Source organism: Apis cerana, linkage group LG11 (assembly GCF_029169275.1).
Source record: "Apis cerana isolate GH-2021 linkage group LG11, AcerK_1.0, whole genome shotgun sequence".
NCBI lineage: Eukaryota > Metazoa > Arthropoda > Insecta > Hymenoptera > Apidae > Apis > Apis cerana.
This window is the reverse complement of record NC_083862.1, coordinates 11,715,617-11,741,951: the sequence shown is the minus strand read 5'-3', so window position 1 is coordinate 11,741,951 and position 26,335 is coordinate 11,715,617. Positions and strand designations below refer to the sequence as shown.

Here is a 26,335-nt window from a genome sequence, read left to right as displayed (position 1 = left end):
TATAATACAGACACTTGTTTCGTAGAAGCAACGGCACGAGTTGGTGGGGATCTAGCAAGCGGAGCGAATGCGCATCCATTAAACGATGAATACTTTATACGTAATCTCGTATCACCGTTATCAGGATCACAGGTTGGAATCGTAATTTCGATCTAGACATCTCGATAAATCATTGCGCAGTGTTACACGTATAGAAAATTACGAAGAAGGAGGAAATCTTTCAATAAGATTTCACGATAACCGTCCCACACCGGGATAATCCTTGCTGGTAGCGAACGTTGGAGATTTACTATCCTTTGATGCTCGTTCGCGAATCCATCAACGTCACGGGGCCATGTTTCATCCGCGACGCACGTCCCGGAACGCGCGCGTGTGCCCCACATCGCGGACGTCAGCAGCCGCCATCGGAACCGGCAAAAGTTCACCAGCGCCGTAGTCGAACAGTGTCAACGCATTAATCACCATTATTAAAAAAAAATTTCATTCAGCGTATCCAGAATTTCTGGTTCCATTCGCTTCCAACTTTCTGGCGCAGCTGCGTCGGTTTGTTACGGTGTAGTGCCATGAGCGTGGAGAGTGTACGAGAGAAAATACGAGGGTGGAGGAGCGAACGGGGTTGAGGAGACGGGGGAGGGAGGGAGGGAGGGAAAGAGGGAGAGAGAGAGAGAGAGTCCATGGTATGTATGCACGTGGACTGCTATAGTGCTACACTGCGGTGGGATCGATTCGGCCGGAGGTGGAACCCCTCCACCCCCATTTACAAGCCCCAATATACACCCCCGCAGCTCACCCTCCATCTCCTTCGCACCCTCGCGAAATATCCATAGGTACGTTCATCTCTCCGCCTCCACCATCCGCCCTCTCTTTTTCCACCCTTGTCCTTTAGCATCCTCGTGGTCGTGTTGCTTCTTGTCAGATTTTTTTCTCCCCCTTTTCGCCTCTCTTTCCTCTCCTTCCTCCTTCTCGTTTCTCTCTAACGAAACAGGAATATACTTTCGGACGATGGGGGGATACGCGGTGGTGTTCCTCCTCGCGATGTAATGATTATTCGAGACATTTCTTTGATTATTAGGAACGAATGAGATCTTTGAATGCTTTCAGCTGTGTTGAATTTTTTTCTCTTTTTTTTTCTTCCTTCCTTTCTTTCTTTCTTTCTTTTTTTTTTTTTTTTCTTTTTGTTAAGAACGTTACGTGTCGAGAGCGCATTGAGTGAACGACGACTTCAACGAGCATCGTGTGCGACCACCTCTTTTGTCATATTTCTCGTTTTATGTATATTCTCTATAGCGCGAATGCATTACCGTTCCTTAGGCACGGCGCCGATCGATACGCTTTGCCGATGAAAATTGTAACAAGAAAGTTTTCACGCTGAGGATCGCGCTTTCACCGTGTTCTTTTGTCTCGCGCGTAACGCTTAACCATGTAAATTGTATTCGGAAATTTTATTTCCCTCGCAATCGATTCTTTCCGCATTCGAACGGGGATTCGAATTATCATTTAAAGCGTTACATCTGTGAAAAAGTGTACGTGGTGTACAGGTTGAAGACACGAATCAATCCAAGTCGTAAAACTATAGATTCCCCGGGCATGCAACAATGGCCGATATGCCACGGTTTACACACTACACAGCCACGCGTCCGCACAAGAGCGGAGCGTGTTACCATGTGCGACGAATCAGAGTTCCACTACTACTTGGATTATTAAACAAGACGCGTAATGAATGGCCGATCGTGTAACTCGCGGTGAAATTCTCGACACCGTTGGCGAATAATTCGTTCGAGTAATTGAGGGAATTGGCTTCAGACGAGGTGTCGATACGTAATCCCGATTGATCGATGTAATTCGATCGATACGATTAATTTTCATCGATCGATATCGCGTTTTTTAAATCGACGAATTTGCGTGTCGAGATAAAAAGAGGAAATATGTTGCTATAATTAAAAAGAATAGGGGGAACGAACCGCGCGAGCCAATAAAAATAGCGGATTAAAAATAATTTTATTAGGATCCCCGATTCCTTTCTTCCAATCTCCCGTAACGATCCATAAAAATCCGATTAATTTCACAGGCCAATCTATGAACGATCGTCCCGCACTGGTTCTGAGATTTTTAGTATTAATAGTCGGGAGAAGTGTTTACGACGACGAACGCCGCGCGAGTCTTCTCCCGGTTGTATAGAATGGGAGGGCAGAATGGGTGGTACATTCCACAGCTTCCAGGGAGGCCACTGAGCGCAGGAGGCTGCATTATATTCCGCTCCCTCGCTCTTATTATGCCAAAGCGACCTATACGTACGTTCACGGTGTGTTGAAGGCGCGCACACACGTATCGTGTGTCTTGTATCACGGTACGCCCCGTGCATCGTGGTGTAGGATGCTAACCCTCCTCTCTCGCATACATCTACCATCGGTACAATGGGTATATATATTTCTGTGAACACCCGGTTTATACTCGTGCAAGGAGAAAGCATACACGTTTGGTACGCATGTTTCTCAAATATGCGAAAGTATACCTGTATCCTGTATGCGTTTGTGCATAGGCACGATTTGCGATTCCGTGTTTCGCAAGAAGGGGCCACGAGCAAAACGAATTAGCAACTGGTACTCGAGTAGCTCGCTACGTTTTCTGCGAGCGTTGCGGCTCAGTAGTGCGACACGATACATAATCATCCCTTGACGAAGGGAGACGAGAGAGAGAGTCATTCGCGTTTCCGATTCCTGAAAAGTACGCCCGATTTATTCCCGTATAACCGTCAGTCCCTGTTTATTTGATTAATGAATGGCCATGAAGATATTTACTCTGTCGAGTTATCGTAATGTGAAACGGGGAGAGAGAGAGAGAGAGAGAGAGAGAGATCATCGTGCGAAATTGTTTTCGTATCCTCGGTCCGTACTATGGCCTTGTCTTCAGTTGCCGCGTTGCGTACTACTACTATACCCACCGCGTGTATTAGTTGCACTCGCTATAGTTGGAGTCCGCACTATGCCGTCCTATAGTGATGCGCCATAGTGGCGTGCGCAGAGGATATGAGAAAGCGGTGCCAGAGAGGCTGGGTAGAAATGGAGATAGAGCAAGAGATGCGACTGGAGAGAGAGAGAGAGAGAAAGAGAGGGAGAACGAAGACGGGGCATGGAATGGAAGAGAAAAAGCAATAGTATATAGAGTGCGAGGGAGACAGGATTGGGTGGGAGTAACCGAGAGATTGAGCGAGACACGGATATGGAAGCATGGAATTTGTGTGAGAAGCTTGTGAGGGAAGAGGATGCGCGTATTAGTTGACCAGGGGAAGAGAGAGGAAGAGGGAGAGAGAAATACTACTGATGAGAATGGGGAGGAGAGAGGAGGAGCGAGAGAGATGGAGATTGGTTATGAGAATGTATTGGTGTTTCACTAGCAGAAAGGCAGTGTATTCGTGTTGGTCGTGTTCAAAGTTGTGCGTCCGTATAGGTGAAAAACCGACTGAGGGACAGCGGAGCCGATAGAGAGAGGGTGGAGGAAGGTAGAGGAAAGAGAAAATGAGAGAGTGGGGGAGGGAGAGCGAGCGAACGAGAGAGAGAGAGAGCACCTCGGACCTTTCCCAGAAAGCAGAAAGCACGACGGAGCAATATCGCAGCGTCTGCCGGTGTTGTAAAACTGCTTTGATCTCGTGTCTCGCTCGTTCTCGCGACGTTTTAATATGTTCCGTCTCTATTCCACCGATGGTCCCGCTCGGTTCTTCCCCTTCGCGGTGGAGAGTTTAGAAAAGCCGACGAAACCCGAGGCCAAGCCGCGTTTTCGGTTCTTTTTGATGAAAATTCGTATCAAGGCCCGATCAAACTGTCCCTTTTGAATGTCCTCGCTTCTGAAAATCTGCACTCGCGGCCCGCCGGAATACGGGAACAAGGGCAGCGACGTTAGGCAATTTTCTACGTGTTCGCTTCGAATAAGGAGAAAGAGTTAATCGAACTCTCGACGACTTGGAGCTTCAAAGAACCTTGATGTTTTATTTAAAATTTACAAAGGATCGCATGCTTTCTAGATGCTTAAGGAAAACGATTCGGGAATCCGAGTAACATTTGTTATTTTATGCTATTACTTTTATATCTTTGCTCTATGTCGTATACTTTAGTTATTAAATCAAAAATGAAATATGCAATATTGTATCGTAAAAGTAGCGATAAATATCCAAAATGAAATATGCAATATTGTATCGTAAAAATAGCGATAAATATTTGTGTTTAAAAATTAAACGTAGATTTACTACAACGATAGATCAGGAAGGTGTTCGTTCTTTATCGCGATGAAACGTTTTCATCTAGGATGAAGTCTCTCTCTGAATTCGCAGCTTTCATGCATAAAGTTAACGGTACCGGATGAATTATTTAATCATTAGAGGAAATTGCAACGAAGAAACGGGAATAAACGTAATGTGAATTCGGTGCGCGATTAGAAAAGCGGTATGATTATTTAGCGGTCTTATTCCTTGTTGTAACTCTTTTACATGATTTTCCATGCACCTGTTCGTCGCGTGTAGGCTTTCAAGTCGTGACGTATGTATGCTCTCGTGTGTACGGGTTGAGTAAACATCGTCCAGGAGACGTGCAAAATTTCGCGATGTGGCTCAAGAACGCGACCTTGATATTCAATCGAAACGACAATCGAGGTTGGAAAAAGAAATCGAACACGGGCCAACTTCGATGCTGCTCAATTATATGCTTATGTAACAAATCGTTTATTCGTTTATCGTGATACGTTGAAATGTACCATGATATGGCGTAAAATTTCAATGAACCGTAATTGAAAACACGGTGGATCGCGTTCCATCTTTTTGGAAATTAGCATTATTCGTGATCTTGGATAATTAAAAATCATGTGTTTGATTAATTTTTTCATTGAAGTCAGGCATGTCATATTTTTTTCAATATTTAAGAGAGAAAGGATGAGAGGGGAAGGGGAAAGCGAGATTCATTTCCAATCCTATCTCTTCCAAAATCAATGATGCGTCGTTCTATGGACGAGAAAGAAGATAAAATCATACAAAATTGAAATTTTCAAATTTTAAATCTTTCGCGTTTTTCTCATATTTTTTTTAACGCAAAAATTATCGAAGATAGTTTTCTTTTCTTTCTTTCAAATTTTAACGTCACATTCAACACGAACATCTGCAAAGCGACGAATGTTGAAGCCATGGTAACAGGATCGAGTCTCCGTGTTCCTTCTGTAGGTTAATGCAGAGGCGAAAAATTCGTGCGAAAGACATTGAGAGAGAGAAGATACTATAACGCGAGTGTCGGTCGCGTAGGGGTGAGAGTTTTTTTCGCCCGACTCCGTTTTTTGATATTTTGTCGCTGTATGAATGTACCATTACTTTCTTGTGAAAAAAGAAGAAGACAGGGAAAAAAAGGCGAAGAAGAAGGAGTGGAGAGAAAAAAAAAGGAAAACGGGGGAGGGAAAAAAACAGAGAGAAAGACTGAAAGGAGACGAGCACAGGGTTGTCGCTGTACGCCTTCTACTTTCGCAGCGTAGCGACAATTACGGCAGTCGTGCAGCCCCGCGCAAGCGCCACGTTCTCTCGTTCGTTGAACCTCATCTGTGAGAGAGACGCGTGCGTGTGTGCGTGTGACAAAGAGAAAGAAAAATATAAATGTGAGAAACGAAGAAAGAAAATCGAGGCGGAGAAAGATAGAACGATAGAGAGGAGATAAAGAAAGAGGATGGAAGAGAGGAAAGGAGAGCAGAGATCGCGAAAGAGAGAGCTGGAGTGTTCGTAGACAATACCGCGCCAATTCTGCAAGCAACGCCACCTATGCTGGACTTTCTACTTTTAAAATGCATTACGTTGGAGCAAGAACCGAGGATCGTGTTGCGCGCATGAATTTTCAAACATCCGGATAGTTGTGCGAATATTTAGGTGACGACTAACCGATTTTTGTTTATATCTTCGTAGAATTAAACTCGAATGATAGATTTTCAATGTTCGAAATCGATTTATCCGACCAATAGAATCTTCTCGAAAAGATAACTAACCTCACATATGTTTTTATGTTTTCTGGATATCATCGAGAGAAATCCGCAACGAATCCAGCAGAAATGTCGAATGCAAAGGTAATGATAAGAATGATATAGTCACTTGGTGTACACTCGCTTATGTAACGATGGAAACCTGTTTGGTATACTGTGAATATCCTCTGTATCAGTGGTTTTCATGAGTATCGTTTTTGTATAAATCGGTTTTGTCATTTTGTTTTTTTTTTTCCTTTTCTCTTTTTCAAATGAGATCGGTTGTTGCAGTCGAGACATTATATCGCGTCTGTTGGGCAAACACGGGCATTACCTTGGATGTTTCACAGAGGCTGGTCAATCGTTCGAATCGATAATACGCGGTGATTCTCCGCAGTTACACGCGGGAATCTTCCTATTTCCTGTTTATAAGTAAGGACTCTCGAATCGGAGCTTGAGAGAGGTATACGAAGGCCTAGAATTCCCTGTGGATAAACAGAGAGTGTCGCTGCGTACAATGTTGTGACCAAGCTTTTCATCGATGATGCTCGATAATCGTCGACTGTCCAAGTGTAAGGAGGTTAATTTAAATAATTTAAAAACTGGATGTTAAATCGTTACGTGTCTACGATACTTCTTATTTTTTTCCCCAGCTGTTTTGCCGACTTTATAACGAATACTCTGCTCTACATCGAAAAAATTCAATTACATGCTTCAACGGTATTCGAAAGCTACTTGATAATTCTACTTTTTATAATGAATTATACTTAAAGTCTCTTTTTCAGTTGTGTTTTAGAAAAAAGCGAAAAGAAGTCTAAGACATTATGTATTTAATCTAGAAAAGTTAATAATACCAATCGTTAATTTTATACACGTGTATATACGCGTAGGCGTAACCTACGCGCAGTGTGTCTCGATCGGCCGCTTATAAGAGTGCGCAGAAAATAGAATTACTCTACAAAGGCCGCGGAATTTCATCGATGTAATCAATGATTGACCGTTGGAAAAAAAATTGACCGTTGAAAACACCATTCACTCGCCCCCACCGTATTATCTTCGATACGGTAGGTTTTCTCTGAACGTTTCGGATAAATATTCGCGTTGCTTGTTCGAGGCATCCGCAGGAACGAGAGTTTTGGGAAAAAGGCCGAAAATAGAGGCGAAGATTGATCGTGTGGAGTTGAATTCCGTTCGATCGGCCGTTGAGAACCACCGCGTTTCGTAGCGCTATACACTGTATTACACATTCACAAACACGCATACTCCTACGTATAAAGTACGCGTGTACCCTTCACTAGTGCAGAGGAGAGAACCGAAGCGAGCCGAAGGTGACCGAGTAGCGGCGCCGAACGGAATCGTCATCGACGCGGCGTCGAGGCAGCTACGCTCACTCTGCTCCGAGCTGTCGAACGCGACGCACGCGCCTCCGCTTCGCTTCCTCCTTCTCTACGAGTTATACTCTCCACACTTAGAGGCATATTTCCCTCGCTTTCTCGCACCGAGTATTATCATCATCATCATCAAACGAGAGAGGAGGCCCGGTCTCGTATCTCTCTCTTCTTCTGGAAACATTCAGTCAGTCTGTTCGTGAACGTCCAACTACTAGTTCTCGCTTCAAGCCCGAATCGAGTATTATTCCTGCTCGTATCGTTCTCGCGCTGTTTGCTTTGGATCTTTCATCGACAAGGTTGTTTCTCTGAATCGCTCTTCTCTCGCGTCTCGCACAGCAGCTTTCGCTCCTCGACCCGTGCTATCGCTTTGTTCCGAATCGCACGAGCACAGAGATGTCTTCCGTTAGAACGTTCCACGTTTAATCTCGCTCGTTTTCACTTGGATCGTGGTCAATTCTCTCTCGGTGTTTCATACTCGAGGAAACGAAACGTAAATCGAAATCGAGTTCTCCAATTCTCCGTATTTCTTTCGTATTTTTTAAAACCGTAATCATTCTTGGAAAAGTTTTTTATATCAGTTTTTATCCGAACGTCAGATTCGTTCAACGATATTGGATTTTTCACTATTGGCCTACGTGACGCGTTCTCGTAACGCGTTCTCGTCCAATAGACGTTAAGAAGTCGATCCTCGGAGAACTGTTGCAGGCTGGTTCGTCGATAAAATTGGAATCGTTTTCCTCGAAGGAAGCCGTTCGCGTATAGCCCCCGTGCGCACAATCAGACATTGTTGAATGCCGTGCAACTCGAGAGCCTACGCACTACGGTTGTCCTCGATGGAGGATGCCAATCGCTCCGCGACTGATCTCAGGGACGATAGACGGGTTCGAGGGCAGAATGGAGGCAGCTGGAGTTGCGAGACGACTTAAAGGCTTTGTCGTGATAAGAGATTGTCGAGGTCGAGCCTCGTGTTCGGAGGTTCGGGCTTTGCGCGAGGACAGAGTGGTGCGGAAGGTGGGGACGTAAGATCGTGTGGCTCGAAGGTAAAGAAAAAAGAGAGGGGGAGAGAGAGGGAGAGAGAAAGAGAGAAGGAAAAAAAAAAGAAAAAAAAGATATCACGAAAGGAGGAACGGAAGACCAAGAACCCTTTTACACCTGGTTAAGTTGCAGAGTTTTCTGGGGTATATAAGGGATACAAGGTGCGCATGGTAACCGAAGGCAGACAGAAACCTCCCCCTCCCCCTCCTTCCCCACCCCACCCCTCTTTTCCTGCCAGCTTTGAATCAATAATCTCCGGTCAGGATTATATGCAGAGTCCCTTTTATATTCGGTGGCCCGATAAGAAAGATATCGACGGATTAAAGTCACGGGGTCCGGGGTAATACGCGTGTGGGATCGGTGACACACGCAAGATCGTGAGAGGAGGGCGTAGAAAACTATGGAGTAGATTTCGGGATATGCCCGATTTATTTTCCCTCCCCCGTGTTGGCATTCCACTGTGTCTTTCTCCGTTTACCGGTGCGCGGTATCGACGCGCGGATTATTGATCCCTCCATCCTCCTCTTCGTCCCTTTGCTTATGATATTTCGAGAGCAAAGAAGCAACGCGGAGAATATGATTAGACACGAGTTAAAATGATTCGAGACGAGAGGATTGACGTATAAATGGCATGAATCGATCCTGGTGGTGGTGGTGATGTGACGTCCATCGAACTTATGCGTCTATTATTCTATATCTCTTTCTCTCCGCAATTTCTTTTCTCGAATTCATTCGATCACCTCGAATCTTTTGAATCCATCGGCGACGAGAGATTCAACGGATAAGATACGTTTCTTAATTCGCGATGTTTCTTCGAATATTTCTATAATTACGATATCACCGTAGCACGCCATGATTACGAGTTTAACGAATTTTTTGGTGTTTTTCTATTCAACGCAGATCAAACGCTCCAGATGGAATCGCCTTCGGCCCAGGACCGTCTTATCGAGGCCCAAGAAGATTTCACCTCGGCGGAATCGACATCGGAAACGACAACTGCGTCGACGGAGGAACCGTCGACAGTCACGGGGACCGAATCAACGGAACGTGACGAAGATGTCGGTTGTTCGATGACCACAGCCGAAGAGGTGGACAATGTCATCAATGTTCGTGAATCCATCGATAACGAGGAAACGTTTGTCAGTGTAGAATCGTGCGAGGCTTCGCTCGCTTCTCTCGAGACCTCGAACGACTCTTCGACCGACGAAGGTCAGCTAGATTTCTCCGACATGGGTCTTAAATTGGGGAAGAACGAGAAACGATCCGAGGACGAAGATGTGGATGTGAAATCGAACGTAGAAGTGAAATCGAACGAGTTAATCGTTGAACAAGATTGTTTAGAGGCGGTATCGACACCGACATCGACGTCGACGTCGACGACGATGCTAACTATATGCACGACAACGCAGACGACGGCATCTACGGCGATGCCAACGTCATCATCAACGTCATCGTCGTCGTCGTCGCCATCGCCGTCGCCGTCGTCGTCGCCGTCTCCGTCGCCCTCGCCATCGTCGTCGCCATCACCATCGCCATCGCCATCGCCATCGCCGTCTTCGTCGATGATTCAATGCGTCGAAAAACAGACGGAGTATTGTAAAACCAGTGACGGCGAATTCATCACCTCGTCGCCGATATGTAGAAAAAGACCGGCTAGCGATTTCCTGCCGATCAATGCGGAGATCAAGCGGATCGGCGTCGAGATGCCGGAGAACGAATCTAATCAAGTAAGGAGGATCTCGCCCGTGCTGGTCTCTCTTCGAGAGCGCACCCTCGGTGAGATATCCTTGTCCTCGGACTCGTGTCTGTTCGATAACGACGTTGGAAGTCGATGTATCCCGAGAAATAACAGGATCCTCGATGATTTGTTAACGAGTACTAACTGTAGATTGTCGACGAGCGCGAGTCTGGACGATTCTTTTCAAACGGATCATGATACCGAGGCAATAGATTGCACGGACACTGCGGAACGCAGGATCTGCAGAGTAGCGACATCGTTGGAAGGTGAATGTACCAATGGCAGCGTCGAGGAGGCGCTGGCAGAGCAGAGCGAAAAGCTCGAGTATCCGGACCCGTTCATCGACGAGGATTCCTGTTGTTCCCTGTCTCGCGACAGCCCCGAGCGGAACCTTAAAAAGTGTCAGGAGCCGAAACAGTGCGAGGAGCCGATCGACGACGAGTGCTCGTGCAACGACGCTATGCCTGCGAACGATGCTTGCGCTATTGCGCACGACGAAACGTCTAATGAACTGATAAAAAATTCGTTACCCAATTTAATAGTTAAGGTGGAACAGATCGATTTGTCCCGTTACTTAGCGGCCGAGCGGAAAGATAAGAAGCGTATGGTTATCGTACCTAAGAGAAAGCAAAAGAAAAGTAGCGAATGCAAGGAAGACGCCGGTGACGTCGACGTAAGGACTGATCCCAAAGAATCGTTGCATTGTTTTGTCCCATTGTGCACTTATACGAGCGAAAGTGATCAAAAGACTGAGTCACAGGACCAGGAGAAACAAGTAGACTCCGTCGTAGTATCCACGTTGCAAACGGCACAAGAGAAATTAGAATCATCTTTCACCACCCCCATCAAGGAATGCAAGGTGCTCTTACAGAGGATAACGTTGCCGAAAGCGGTGAGAACGACGACAACGATTCAGACAGTGGATAAGGAAGAAACGGCACCGAGAGCGATAATAGAAAAGTTGGCGGAGGACGAGGAGGTCGTGTTTTCCTTCCCTCTGCCCTCCTCCACGAATCTACAATCCTTAAACAATTTAGATTCGATCGAGACGGCGAGACCCAGCTCCCCGGAGGAGTTGTTGGAATCTACCACGGATGTTCCAGAAGCTATCGATACAGAGACGGAAACCGAGACTGGGTCCGATAGTTCTGAAATGTCGAGCATGGCGAACGTACGCCTCGGTGGATGCGACGATGACGCTGCTTCCGACCAAATATCCTGTCAAGAGAGCGAGTCCATTTGTTGCGTCGATATTAATCCGGAGATCATATCGAGGTTGGAGCCGGAGAGACCGGAAGCTTTCACCGAGGATTCAGCGGAAAGTTTGGCCCTTGCTACCGGTGCACGAGATGAGGTTAGATCGGATGGAAGCGATTCTGGGCTGGGAAGCGAGATTCCTGGTGATCCAGGGCCTGCGCCAGTGCCGGAAAGCGATTCCGAGACTTCTTTCTTAGATAGGATACCAGATGATATACTTTCCGACAAAGAAAAAGGTAATTGAACGATATTATTCTCTGTATAATTTTCCTTTCCAAGTTCAATCTTTTTAAAGGTGACCAACATGTTTGTAATAAATACGTTAATTTTTGCTCAAGCAAGAATGTGATTAAGTAATATGACGTTCTTTTTCAGCAGTAAATCAATTGGATAGCTTTGTACCGAACGTGGATGTATCCGACACGCCACAGACGCCATTGGCGAATTTTCGTAGTCCTTCGAAGAGTAATCTGAAACGAAGATTGATGGATTGTATGGAAGGGGTTCCTAGCCCAAAGAGAAGCAATACGGACGAATCGATGAAAAAGAAACGCAATATTCAGTTCGATGCAGTCACAGTTTATTATTTTCCCAGGGCACAAGGTTTTACTTGTGTACCTTCTCAGGTACATGCGATATAGATTCTATTTCGTTATAAATTTTACATAGACTATATCCGCATTGTACGTATTAATGGTATATAGTACGTACGAATATAGCATGCTAAATCGATTTATCCTTCTCAGGGTGGCAGCACTCTTGGCATGAGCGCAACACACACTCATGCTGAACGATTCTCGTTATCGGAGCATGCTGCTGAACAGAGGCGAATTCATCGTGCTAGACTAGCTCAATTACGCTCCGAGCGTGCTGCAAATTGCGTATCGGAAGCAGCATCCAGTTCCGAGGATCCTAGCGACGATACAGACGAGGAACAAAGTGATAACGAGGATCTGGATATCGATAGTTATTACTTCTTGCAACCAGTGCCTACATGGCAGAGACGAGCTTTACTTAGAGCAGCAGGAGTACGTAGAATAGACGCGGTCGAGAAGGATGAATGTCGCGACATTAGAGCTAGCAGAGAACATTGTGGTTGCGGGTGTAAAGGATACTGCGATCCTGAGAGCTGTCCTTGTAGTCGAGCTAATGTAAAGTGCCAGGTTAGTAGATGAACGCTATAAAGAATTTTTTTTCTACAAAACAAATGAATGACGTGATGTGTGTGTTAATAGGTTGATAGAGCGGGTTTCCCTTGCGGATGTACTCGCGATGGTTGTGCAAATAGTTCAGGCAGGATCGAGTTTAATCCAGTACGAGTACGAACGCATTTCATTCACACGTTAATGCGGTTAGAGTTAGAAAAAAAGCAACGAGAAGAGGAAGAAGGCGCGGATCATGACGCTTCCGACAATCAAAACGGTAGAAGTCCGTTACGAGAGATCAATTTAGGATCCGTGATGGAGAATAGGACCACGGAATCATGTTTGAATGGCGGTGGATTTACCACGCTGCATTATGAGAATCATGACGCTAGAGATGGCGGGACAAATTGTCAGCCAGAAGTATCTGGTACAAGAGAGGATAGCCTGGATTTGTATGCGATTAGAGATGATTGTTATCCTAGCGAAGATACCGTTGACGGTACGCAGGGACCTCAAAGAAAACTTCATCCTGAATTTAGTCAAGCTTTTCAAACATTCTCAGGCCAAACAAGTGCCGGAGTAAACTTTCAACAACCTGCTTATCAGGATTATCAGCCTTACGCTAATCTTCCTTCCACATCTAGGGTGCAATTTCAGCCGCAATTCCAAACGGTGCCAGGAAATGCAGGGTTCTCACATTATGCGCCTTACGGACAAGATACCGGATCAATTCAGGGGAACTGCCAGGTCCATCCCGGACAACATTCTTCCAGCTATGAAACTAGTTTTGCGCAAGATGAAACGACCGGATCACAATATACAAATTTAAATTCGGTACAGCCAATGAATACTGTGGTTCAACAGATGGGTAAACTAGAACCATTTTCTGAACTTTTGTCTGGTAGATATTCGTATTATGGTGAAATGGAGCCTCAGCCGCACAGTACTTATCACGGTAATGGAACCAAGGTTGAGGTAGAAAAAAACCAAGGTAACGAACAGCAATCGGAAAGTACAGAGGAGTGCGATGAAAATTTTGGAGAAATCATAAAAAAATCAATGGTTGAGACTGTATCCGCTTAGATCAAACTGTAGATACAAAGAATTGTCTATGTGCAAGTCCGTCAAAACGTTTTTGACCCATAGTGATTTATAATGAAAAATAGAGTAATTTCGACAAGTTTTCGTCGGAAACCTCGCGAATAAAAGGAAAAAAAAAAAAAGAAAAAAAATAATAAAAAATAAAAAAGAAGAAGTATCCCGATAAGAAGGTACTGGAATTTTAACCAGTCATCCTTCCATGCGTTAGATAAATCTGAGTAAATTGTTTATGTGGTTTTCGAACAGAACAAATGTTCTCCTCGAGAATCACTCGCGGTTAACTACGACGAGTCCCGTGGATGTCGTTAGAAAAATTACGCGGATACGTGTGCGTCCGCCCGGGATGGAGCTTTGAGACATCGTCCTTGTTCCTTTATTATAAAATCATCGATTGTGTAATTGATTGAATGGATAAGACGATGTTCTCAATAAACGTGAAGAGAATCCAGGGCCGCCAATTCGGTGAAGGATTTTCGAGGAAAGGTCTTCGTCGAAAATCTTCATGAACAGTCTCCTTGAACCGACAAGAATTCTGTACAGTTACAGAATAAATTCAACGAGGTTGTGACCAAGAAACAACATATGGGATCAGCTTAGATTGCAGTTTATAATACTTAACTTTAATACTTTAATCATAGGAACGCGGGTCTCGCGTCTTTTTAAAAAAAAGGATAAAACAAGTTTTCGAATGTGTGACAGCGGCGATGGCGAAAAACTTAATATTTAATTGCGACAGCGAAATCGAAAGGTGTTCGCATTGCTGATCAGAAAGGAAAAAAAAAAAAAAAAAAAAAAGGCATATGCATGTACACACAAAACACATTTATATTACGACCACGAAATATGAGCGATTGTGATACCAGTGCATATGTGAAAATGTAATTTGCCAGGATCGTAGATTAAGAAAATAAATTATGGGACTTTTTTTATGCCAATTAGTAAGGGATCGAGTTTGAATGGTTTTTCAACGGATGATGATTAAAGTTAGAGACTTGATACTTTCTCGTGTTATAATGAATGCACGCGTTATTAGGATTACATATGGATGTACATGTTTCGAATGTTAGGGAGACTATAGTTGGTTGGCATACGAAGCGCACGCTGTCTACAGAACACATAATATTTAAGCCCTCGTATATTTTTCTCATTTTTTTTGTATGACACCTTGAAATTGCATTCCTTTTTTTAATATCACGCACATTCTACAAAGATGTGAACAAAAAATGAATTTTTTTTATGTGAAAAAATATAGATTTTTTTTTTTTTTTTTCATTAAGAATTCTCACGTCTTTTCTCGGTTTGATCAATGGCTCGATTTCAATCATTGCAATTTCAAGGTAATCGTTAACATGAACAAAATAAAAAACAAATCTGCGCGAAGTTTTTTTAATTTTTTCAAAAACTATAGTAAACAAAATCTAATGGTAAATATATCATATTCAGATATTCTTTTGCACACCCATTGTTACTCACCTTGTAGATTTTCAGACACAGACCTCTTTAGCATCCCGGGACGTTGATCGCTATACCCACGATTAATTGAAATATTACACATAAGAAAACAATGATAACGACGCTAGTATTAAATTTATACATACTTATTGGACGTGTCAGCTCCCAAGCACTTTTGACGATCTTCTATTTCCGTGTTTTACACTGTGTTCATCGTCGCTGATTGGTGCCTAAAATCGTTACGTTTGTTGTCAGTGTACAATGATAACGAAATCTCATTTTCGAAAATAGAAGAAACGAGAGGGACGTAGATTTAAAGAGTTAAGATGTTGCGAGGGATGTGACACCTCCGTATAACATAAATATACATATAAACTACACGTATGTAAGTAACTTTTAGAGTATTTGAGTAAAAAAAAGGCATACATAGTTGATAGCGTTTTATTAAATGTTGTGAAAAAGTCTCTTGTCTGTCGTGTAATGTGTTGTCTTATTATGTGTGCGTCTTTTTGTTCTTTGTTATTTCGTCCTTTTATATTCATGATACCATCCTTCAATTCCTTCATTTGTTACGTTGGAAATAGTTCGTAAAAACTCATGTTTTATGTGATTCTTTTCTATGTATTGTACCTTAATCCGTATTACGATCCTGTCATATAAGTCATGTTAATTGCATAGGATATCCGGTAATATTCACATAACGTTATGCAAAAATATTCTTTCTACATTTAATATACTTGTTCTTATTTATTGCGATAATATGCGATTAAAAGACACTAACGTGTATTTATTATTATTCATATGAACGAAGAGAGAAGTCTTACAAAATATTAGAAGTTAGTATTAGTAAAATATCTACGTAAATTTTAATACGTTTTTATAACGAAAATTTAAATAACCCGGTAAAATAATTCAAATTATGTATCTGAAATTGTAGATGCGCGCGCACGTTTAGTTTCAATATGGCGTCCATAGCGGGAATCCTGTACGTGTCGCGGTTGTGTTTTTTCTCGTTATTTTTCGAAATATAAATCATATTCGAAAGCGCGAGTGCACAAACGATCAGTTTTTAAAATGATAATTCATGTGATATTCTACGTGGCAAACTAATTTGATTCTAAATGACTCGTTTCTTCTTCCTGTTCGTATGCCGCGAGGAGTGGGGACGACGCGATGGAAGGGAAAGCACTAGTAGTTCTCGAGTTGAGTGCCTCTGGAAGTAAGCGCTTGCCCGTGAGCCTGTACGGTAGTTCGATTGGTGCGGTAAATTTATTATTCGACTCTTTTTCTTCTTGTTCGATCGTTGAAACGCGAAAATAAGAGATCGAGTTAGATTCGATGTATGATGCGAGATTCACGTTCATGGCGTAGTTCAAAAATTCGCGACGCTTTCGTGAGAACGGTTAACACGACGGCGTGCTAGTGTCGTTGACGTTTCGTGTGTCAGTGTCCTCTCTCTTCGTTTCTCTCTCTTACGCTTGCCCTTTCTCGATTCGGTCTTTTTCTATCTCGTCCCTTCTATATACGTTAACCATTGTATCACAAGTCGCGTCGTTGCTGCAATGTCAGATGACAGGTGTGAGGCGCTATCATTAGTGTATATTAACGAGTCTTTCGAGTGTCCTGCGAATTTAGGATATGCTGCAAAATGACGAGTGCAAGGTTGTTCTACCGGAAGGGCGGCGAAGAGGACCGAAGACGACGACCACGACGACGATCTCGAATTCCCTCGCGCTAGCGGTGGGCTATGAGCGCTGACAATGGGGACGACTCCTTGGTAATTATCATACCTTTCTCTTTTTTATTACTCCCTCCTGTTTTGTCTCTCTGTCTGTTTCGTGTTTGTATTGCGGACAGTGAAATATGCAGGTTGACAGAGCGCGGTTTTGTCGTGCGGAAATAATCGTGGATTTGAAAGCTCGTTCTTTCTCTTTCTTATTTCTTCTCTCTCGTTTAACGTAACGCGGTCACGAAGGAAATATTCCTATTGGCGGGAATATTCTTAAGAGAACATATGTATTTCACTTTCGTATCAATGATAAAACGTTTTGATCGCGCATTGAAAAAATTATAAAACATTTGACAGAAGGAACGTTCCTTATCGTAATTTTTTTTACGTAATCAATGAAACAGGAAATAAAATGTTTAAATAACAATCATGAAATTGCACGATTGCGTCGTCAGCGTGAATCGATTTCGATTCACTTTGTACGTAACGAGTTTCAATCTTTTGACAATTATTAATTATGCTGACTAATCGGCTCGTGTGGGATTCTAAACACGAAACATTGTGTGTTAAATTCGGTAGTTTCAAAGAATGAATTTAATAAATTTAGCAAACATTTATCATAATTTAATCTTATATGAGAGTTACGTTATTACCAGTAATTTTCATCGTGATGAAATACGAGTTCCAAAGCAATTAAAAAAAGTACTCGTAGATCATAGATCTTTATTACATCGTTCAACGTTAATTGCTAATAACTTGGATGCTGTCACGTGTTCCTGGACCACGTGATCCGAATGGACAGTCTCATCTGTACCGAGTAAAAGTAATTTCTTGCGGTTAGCGTTACTTCTTGCTCGATGGTCATAGTTGTGAAATCCGCTTTACGTTTCGTAAGCTCGGTTAGCCACGGGACAAAATGGGACGAGCGTAGAATATGATTTTCGATCGGGACATCGTTTAAAACGAGTTCTCTACATTCTGTAAGAATCGTTTTTGATATCACACGTATCTTCCTTCTTTTTCTTCCCTTATTATGATTTTATTCGAGGATCTTGTCCAAAGATAATCTCTTGTTCGGGTTTCGTTGACCTTAGTTCTCTTGCCTCGTGGACGCAATCGTAATGCAGCGAACAGCTTGTACTTGGATGGAACACGTTCAATAACTCGAGAGTCAATGAAACTCGCGCACGCCTCGCGCACGCGAAGGTATGCTTACTATCGAGGGATGTCGTTCTGTTTATGTTAGAAATTATTCGGTCGACCATATCGCTCTCGTATATTACGCATATGCTCTTTGCTTCGTAATTCCAGTTCGAAATTGATTTTAGGCCATTTATTTTTATCATTGTTGTTATTATTTCTATCGCTATTGTTACTATATTCGACGATTAGCCTTGTTTGTGCCATGAAGAAATTAGATTCAAAGCATTAGTTATTCTCTTCGGTTGAACACTCTACGAGCGTTGTCGTCTGCAAAGTTTCCTTCTCGATTAAAAATTCCACGATCGCGTTAATCCTTTACCAGTTCTTGGTCGATGAGAAAGGCAGGACGGTATAACGCTTATGAGAATGCAAAGTAATACGTGTCAAGTCTAACGAGGCGCGTCGCGGAATGCAGGAGGCGAGAAAGAAGTGCGGGTTTTGCGAATGTACAACTTTTTCATAGATACAAGGTGTTCTACAAAACATTCATAACTTGATTGTTTAAAAACCTATTTTTCTGTAAAAAATTAATCCATGACATATTGAACTGAATTTAAAGCATTAAATTCTGAATAGCAAACACAGAAAATCTCGATTTTCACAATAATTTATAAAATATATATGTAAAATTTTACAATATAGAGATCTATTTCCTCTATTAATTCTATCGTATCTAGAATAATCGTACGACCATGTTTAAATTAGCGACATATTAAGAAAATTAAATAAAATTTTCAAAAATATCGTAGAAAATACAAGATATATCCTAAGACTTTGAAAAAAAATGTATACGTTTAACGTTCTTGCAAGTGATCGTAGTAGAAAAAAAATGGAAGAGAAAGTTACGTTAGTTTTTATACGCAATATGGAGTCTCGAGTCGGTTTCTCGCGAAACGAAGATACTTTCGATCGACATTTTGGAGCACCCTGTATACTTTGATTTCCGTCTTGGGTCACGCTTTCATCGAAAAGGAAAGGGAACACGTTCAAGCTATTCTGTGACGATTTTGTAACGATATATATATATATGTAAATATATATTCACTCGACATATGTGATCGAAAATACAGATTCAGAATAATGTCTATCTCGTGGTTGAAAATTGGTCCATTGTTGGCAAGAGATATAGCTTCGAGACACTCCTTCGGGAAATACATCTTCGGCCAGATGTTGGAGAATGAACGAGGACTTTGTGCAAGAAACTCGAACGATAAACGAGTCGATCTGGAGCGTTCAGTAGTGGATGGTAGACGTACCAATGCCACGGGTACTGTTACTTCTAGTTACTCGACCCAAGGTGAAAATCTATATTACAGATATTTAAAATGATAAAACTGGAAAAAGGGGGCGTCCTCCGATTTTCTAAGATTCTTCTCACTCTTTTATCAAATTAGGTATCGTAAGATTATTTAAAAGTAATCGAATAGAATTATAGGCAGTGTATAGATAAGATTCGTATTTAAAAAAGAAAATAGGGTGAGAAGGGAGAAGCGTAGTCATCGCATCAAAAGAAAAAAACTAAAATTTATTTCATCCCACGATTAATCTATTAAGCTGTTAATCGAGGAAGATGATGAGTTAACTCGTTATCTCCCAATGCCTTGAACTTAATTAATTGTTTATCCAGTGATCCTCTTCTTTGATCCATCAATGCATTTGTAACAGATATATCATAATACCTGCATATTATATTCGTGAGGATCGAAAGTGGAAATTGGATTGAAATTAATTCATACAATTTCAATAACTATACTCTGATCACCCGAAGGAATATTCTATTCGCCGGATAAATAATTAATTCTTGTTTGATATCGTACGTAATCTCTCCAAACGGCCGCAACTGTAATTTGCAATACATTAAACGTTCTCACTCTCGATCGGTTGTAATTAATCGCAGGATTCACGGGTATCGGTTCAGTAGGCCGATCCTGATCTCTTTCCCATATCGATGTGTCATACGAGAGATGGATTCTCGCGTATCGATTTCACGTTGAAGAAAAATACGCGACCGCCACGAGCACACACCGTCTCCACCGGTCCACGTTACTTTCACGTTTCCGTTCGGTCGGCGTCGACGAACATCGGAGATCATCGCGGGAAACCCAGACAAAGAAGGATAGAAAGGAAAGCGACACGGCTGGGGGAGAGAGAGAGAGAGAAAGAGGGGAGAGATGGATTCTTCTCGTTTTGTACTGAATTCTGAATGGACATCCGCCTTTCTCACGATCGAACCACGCTCTCGTGAGAAGATTGATTCGTGCGAAGCGCGTGCTGAAGAATTGGAGCAGCGGTGTACACAAACGCGTATTTTTTTCATCTCGTATATTCGCGTACGTACTCTGTTTCATTTCCGTCGATGTTAAAACAGGCACGATTTAGGGGGAAGGGGGGACAATTAGACGTGACGTGAATGAATATGAAAGAATTTCGTGGAAAGACTTTCGTTTGGAATGGAAAAATGATTATTTATTTTATGAGGATTTATAAGAGGCTGAAAGAGTGAATGTATCAATGGAATACAATTATTTTTTCATCTTTCAAAGTTTTAAAAATTCGAATGGAAGTATGAAATCAGAGAGATCCGATGATTACGTACTGGAATGCATCGTGGAAATTGATAAATATCGTTTTTAACGAGAATGCAGATCTCGACAATGGTTTTGTAACCGCCGTGGTTCTTGGAAAATTTACCTCGTGCGAGATATTATATATTAGATCCACTTAAAATCGTTTAACGCGATTTTCCATTTCAAGGAGTTATACGAGTTTAAACGAGTCGAAGGTTATAATGTTTAAGCCATATGTTGCGAATTACGAGATTACACGTAACGATAGCAAAATAATTTTTCTTTTTTTGTAATTGTAATTACGCGTGCCATAGAATTATAGAAGCGTGGAATATGGGTACGTTTATAAGGGAGGATCGAATCGTGGAAGAAATTGCATCGACCATTAAGGAAGAAAAGGAATATTAAATCTGCTCCTTGCTGTTCCTTTCTGATCTTATCGAATGGTTTCGAGATAATACACGTAATACAAAAGATATAAAAACTGGATAGGAGAACAGATTCTCGATGAGGGGAAGAAAAGAGAAATAAAAAAATACAAGTCTCGGTTTAGGTTTAAGAGGCTTGAAACCGCAAAAAGGCCAGATCTGCAGACGTTAATCATAGAAGCGTCTCGTGGTCGAGCTGTTTCTTATTGGAGTTGTGAAATTGGTATCGGCTACGAAAATCAAACATTTATACAAGTGGTAAGGATATTTGATTATAACGATTAAAATATTAAATCGAGTTTGCAGAACTTGGTAAATTGGAGAAATGTTACTTCCTAATGCGATAAAGAATTATTATTGCTATTTCAGGGAAAAGTTAGTCGCGAATATATGCAAATGACTTTCTCTTTCTGTATTTCTCTACATCTTAAATTAATTTTTAATTTTTTTATTATAGAGTATGCAATGTATTAAATTATTCCAGAACGTTATGAACGTTCTTTATAATTTAGTCGGTTAAATGTTTTATTCAAGTACTCGAAAATTCCTATTAATTTTGTTACATTACGTTAGCAAAGAGCGAATGATTTAACCTTAGAAATATAAATTGTAGATATAAAAATGGAAATATTAGCAAAATTCACGAGTTTTCGAAGATCTCGTTCGTCGCGAATAAAAATCATCGATCAATTTTTAATTTTTATCGCTTCAAATCGAGTTCAAATCGAAATTCAACAGACGTCAATTCGATTTGAACTGTGATCTTGATCTCAATATCGTTTCCTCCAACATTCGCGCCATCTTTTTATTTCGCGCTCGATCTCAAATACATCCCTTCTTTTCCTCTCGAAAATTGAACACTCGACGAATCATCAAGATTCTATCGAAATCTACCGATTTTCGTGAAAAACGTGACTCGTGGGTTGTGCGTGGGACACGCACACGTATTCGTGACTCAGTACACCTACGTGAGTGTGAAATCGCTCAAGGTTTCGGCGTGGTGCAATTCGGTCGACTTCACGAACGAAAGCGATGACAATAGCGAATTAAAAGGGGGAGGAGGAGGAAAAAAAGAAGAAAAAAGTAGAGAATGGACTGGAGAAGAGGGAAATGATAATAGTTTGTTGCATACGCGATTGAAACAAAATCGGGTACGTTGCTTGGATTTCTGAATCGCTTCAGACACAAAGAAATCGGGGTTTTTCTTCTGTCCGCTCTAATGGCTGGGAACAGCGGTAGTTTGACTACCACTGCTGGTAAACACGTGTTTTACACCGGCCGATCTCGTGTGAAAGTGGAGAAATTTCGCGAATAGTATATGCCACGCAACGATCGTCCTTGAGTAATGGCCATTTTTTTCTCTCTCTCTCTCTTCACTTTTATTCGATATTTTTCAATAGATTACTTCTCCGTTTAAACATTTTAAATCGAGACGAATAATAAATAGATTCTTTCAAGTTCAATTATCCGAACAAATTGAAGTCTCGAAAGATTTAAAAATCGCACGATTTGAAATTCACTCGATGCGTCTGCTTTGTTCTGCATACAACAACAATTTACCAATGTACTTAACAATTTCATCGGAAATTCCACTCGTCGAGGATGCAATTATCATATTTACTTCACGCATTCTTTCCTCGTTTATTAACACCTGTTACACTCCTCGATCCAACGTCCACGATTCAGACCGTAATATATATATAACTGTTTCGTTCAATCGTAAACCCTGTCAGCCACGATTCCTCGTTTCTCTACTCTTCCCTCCTTTCCATCATCGATCTAACGACCATGACCTCGCTCGTTACGCTAAATCAATTTTTCTTCGAATAATCGTGCACTCGATCGATCCTTTGATTTATCGGATGATACATGGACCGATACGTGGTTTCATCGGTTCCGTTATCCAGAGGCAACGCATCCAAGAGATTGATCAAACGTTTGGAGAGAAGAAATCGGCGCGCAGAAATGGATCCGCGAGAGTTAACGGGGTTAATGAACATCGTCTCGCCTGGGGCCACGGGTTTTATCGACCACGCTCGCCTTTCTAGCCGTATTGCGTGTACACGCGAGCAGACGCACGAGAGTCGCGATTCTAAGAAAGTAAACGACCTTAGGACCGAGGAGCACAGACTGGATTATAATTATTACTTCTCAGCCGGCTTAGAAACTTAGAGGCTACGAATAACGAGGTTGTCGGTTTGATACGAGCGGATGTTTTCGATTCACCGTTACATTTTTTTTACATTTTTTTTTATAATTATCTTGATAAAATAGATACGCATAGTAAACAGCAATTCTGAAGCTAATTTTTTGCCATGAGTGGACAGACAGAAGTGATGGATAGTCGAATTCCTCTGTTATAATTTGAGTTGAGCCTCGATATTGGGATTTTTTTCCACGATACGATCTGATAACATCGAATCGAGGAAATTAGAACGAGGCGGATGATCCTATCCTTTCTTTTTTTCCAATTCGTTTCGTTCGATCAATTTTTCAAAGCGATCAAAGCGAAAGGTGTTGAAACGGAAGGTAAAAAAAAAAAAGGAGAAGCGTATCTTTCGATGAGTTGCCACTGTTTGAGAGGCAGGATTTGTTCCCCCGTCGATTCCGGGGTGGTGAGAAGCCGAGTATCGATTTTTCCACGGTGCTGGACCGCGCTCTCGTGTGCAGACTGGCACAGAGTGGCCTGTTGTGGAGTACGCGTATATACGCTCTAACAAGATTTACTGTTCGGTGAATTGCACGCGAGAACGGATGGGGAAACAAAACGAAACAAAACGGTATACGTGTCGGCCAACGAAATGCACCGAGTCACGTATAGCACGATCACACGTTGCAAACGCACCACGAAATCCGCGAAAACGCGAATTTCACGTTCCAATCTGTGACCTCCCAGAAGCTGCTTCGCCATAGGTAATCTCGAAAGTGTCCTCGTGGAGGGAAAGATGGAACGAATGGAATTATATGGGAAAGGAAATTGAGCTGGAGTGAGATTTTATTTCGGCCAGGTTTCGATCGCTCGAGGACATTTTGTTTTTAGAGAAATTATGGCAATTATATAGGTTTTTCTTTTTTTTTAAAAACGTTAATTTTCGAAGAAAATTTAGCTTTAACTCGCAAAATTGGAGAAAACTTTGAAAGTGTAAAAAAAATCTCAAAGCGAGATATTAACGCGAAATTAACATGGGGCACGGTGCATCATCTTCAAAGCTAAATTTTTCTAATTTTTCTTCCCTTCTTCGTTACTTTCACTTCGTATTAAAAATTAAACGAGATATCTCGTCATTAACGTCACACGACGACGACCAGACATCTTGTTCGCAGATGTTGAAGGGTTAACGAGGAAACACCTCTCGAAATAACCAGTTTTCGAAGCGATCTCCAAAACGTCTCTTTCCTTCTCTGTAACGCGTGTAATTTTATCTTTTCTCCCGTTAAAAATTATCCGAGTTTCCCTTCAGGGTACCTGTTATAATTTCACGCGTTATATTTATCCCCCCATTCATCCTTCTCTCCCGCTATAAATCAGTTTGACGGTAGTTACACGGTACGTGGATTACGTGGAATCGAATGTTGCGACGAGATGACGTACCCTGTTACGTCAGATACAGCGACGTCACGGTTGCATTTTATCGCTCGCGGGCCAATTCCCGTGGTGATAACGAGTGAAATGTAGCTCGATCATTGTGCGAGCGCAATTGTTTATCGATCCACTCGCGCCCGTTCAAGTTCGTACCACGTCGCGACCCTCGTCAGGACTCGACATTGTCTGGGGTGGCTTTTAGACGCCCTTTGTGAAGGTCTCTCCCTCTCTCCCCCTCCCTCTCTCTCTCTCGATTTGAGAAAACGATCGATTCTTGAGAATTTTGCACTTTAGTCTGGGATTAAGTGGTTCGTGTAAAAAAATGAGAAGAAAGAGGAATCGCGCGAATATTTTGCAACGTTGTTACGAAAAAGCATTTTGTTGCACGTACCCTCTTATTGTATAATAATAATAAGAGTTTTTTTATTAGTTTTAGCGGTCGATGCGGATGTACCGTGACAAATAGTGTACGAATATTTTTAAGTAAGAGCGAATCGAATGGAATACGATTTCGGAAGATGAAAATTTATTATATTCCAAGTTTAGAATTTTTACTTATCGGCGTAAAAGTTTTATTTCGCAATTCTTCGTCTATTAAAACTCACAATATAAACGTTTTCTCGTAACATGGTTTAAGCGAAAGGCATTCTTTCAACAATGGGACACGGTGATTTCGTAAAAGAAATCTGTTTGCATAATCATCTCTGCAATAATATATCTCGTTAAAAAAAAGAAATCTCCGGATCGTTCCATGGTCTCGTATCGTAAAGGCCGGCATGTTGTACTCGGCCACCCTCGTTACAGCTTTCTATCACCCTCGAGTAGAGTGTAGGGTGAATTTGATGACTCAGGCCGCTTTATATGGGGAATGGAATTACGTCTCCTGTTCCAGAATCCCATCTATTCACCATTGTACGAGAGGAGACAGGGCAAACATCTTGACGTTGAAGTGGCTCCTTTGCTTCAGAGATCTTTTGCAAAGTGGCGTCGCCAACATTTGAACAATATATATATATATATATATGTGTGTGTGTGTATGTATTTCGAATTGGGGTCTTCCTCAAGCTTTTGTTATCTTCGAGATTGTTTCCTCTGATTTGTTTCAAGGATACGAATTAATTTGGGACAATTTTTCGAAGCAAGTAATTTGGACGTTTAGGAGTCTTGAATCGTTGTTTCAAAAAAACGTTATCCGTGTTTTGTGAATGGATTAAAGATAGCGTATCTTAATTTTGCGTACATTACATTGATGGAAAAGTAATGTCGATTTGAGGTAGATAAGATATATATCGTGAGTCAATTTTAAGTGGTATATATTGTTTATTTTTTAAAATAGAATAATATTTTTCCATCTTGAAAATATATTTATATTATTCAAATCGGCTTCTTCGAGTGAAAATTATAATTAACGATTTAATTATCGAACAAATTAATGAATCTCGATAGATCTTTTAATTAGGATATTGTTCTTTAAACAACTTTGTTTTAATTTAGCTGAACAACAAATCCTCTTTTATGAAGTCATAAAAATATAGTTCTTAATGAGTTAAAAAAGAATCTTGAAGCAAACAATAGGGATTATATAACTGATTAAACAAAACGATGTAACGCATAACGTATCATAATGTAGATACTTATATTATTTTCACGAATTACTTTCCCACGAGTATAAATTAAAAAAAAAAAAAAAAGAAAAAAGAAGACTTCTATTTCATGGAATCTTATTT

At 41.6% G+C, this 26,335-nt stretch overlaps 2 protein-coding genes across 11 annotated transcripts in view; both read left to right on the top strand.

The window, feature by feature from the left end:
- LOC107995132 (serine-rich adhesin for platelets) overlaps positions 1-15,527 on the top strand; it is a 34,433-nt gene extending 18,906 nt beyond the window's left edge. For 4 of the 8 annotated variants that reach the window (XM_017052452.3, XM_062081886.1, XM_062081885.1 and 1 more), the window contains 4 exons: positions 9,306-11,636; positions 11,779-12,026; positions 12,147-12,563; positions 12,636-15,527. In XM_017052452.3, coding sequence (XP_016907941.2) covers positions 9,306-11,636; positions 11,779-12,026; positions 12,147-12,563; positions 12,636-13,628 — 3,989 coding nt within the window. In that variant the 3' untranslated portion in view covers positions 13,629-15,527. Of the gene's footprint in view, positions 1-9,305; positions 11,637-11,775; positions 12,027-12,146; positions 12,564-12,635 lie in introns of all 8 variants that reach the window. The other 4 variants (XM_017052449.3, XM_062081883.1, XM_028665398.2 and 1 more) reach the window with 1 other exon arrangement.
- A 253-nt stretch (positions 15,528-15,780) lies between these two features.
- The window catches only part of LOC107995074 (ral guanine nucleotide dissociation stimulator), a 37,090-nt gene continuing 26,535 nt past the window's right edge, over positions 15,781-26,335 (top strand). The window contains exon 1 of one of the 3 annotated variants that reach the window (XM_062081896.1): positions 15,781-16,875. In XM_062081896.1, the coding sequence (XP_061937880.1) occupies positions 16,846-16,875 (30 nt within the window). In that variant the 5' untranslated portion in view covers positions 15,781-16,845. The remainder of the gene's footprint in view (positions 16,876-26,335) is intronic. The other 2 variants (XM_028665399.2, XM_017052315.3) reach the window with 2 other exon arrangements.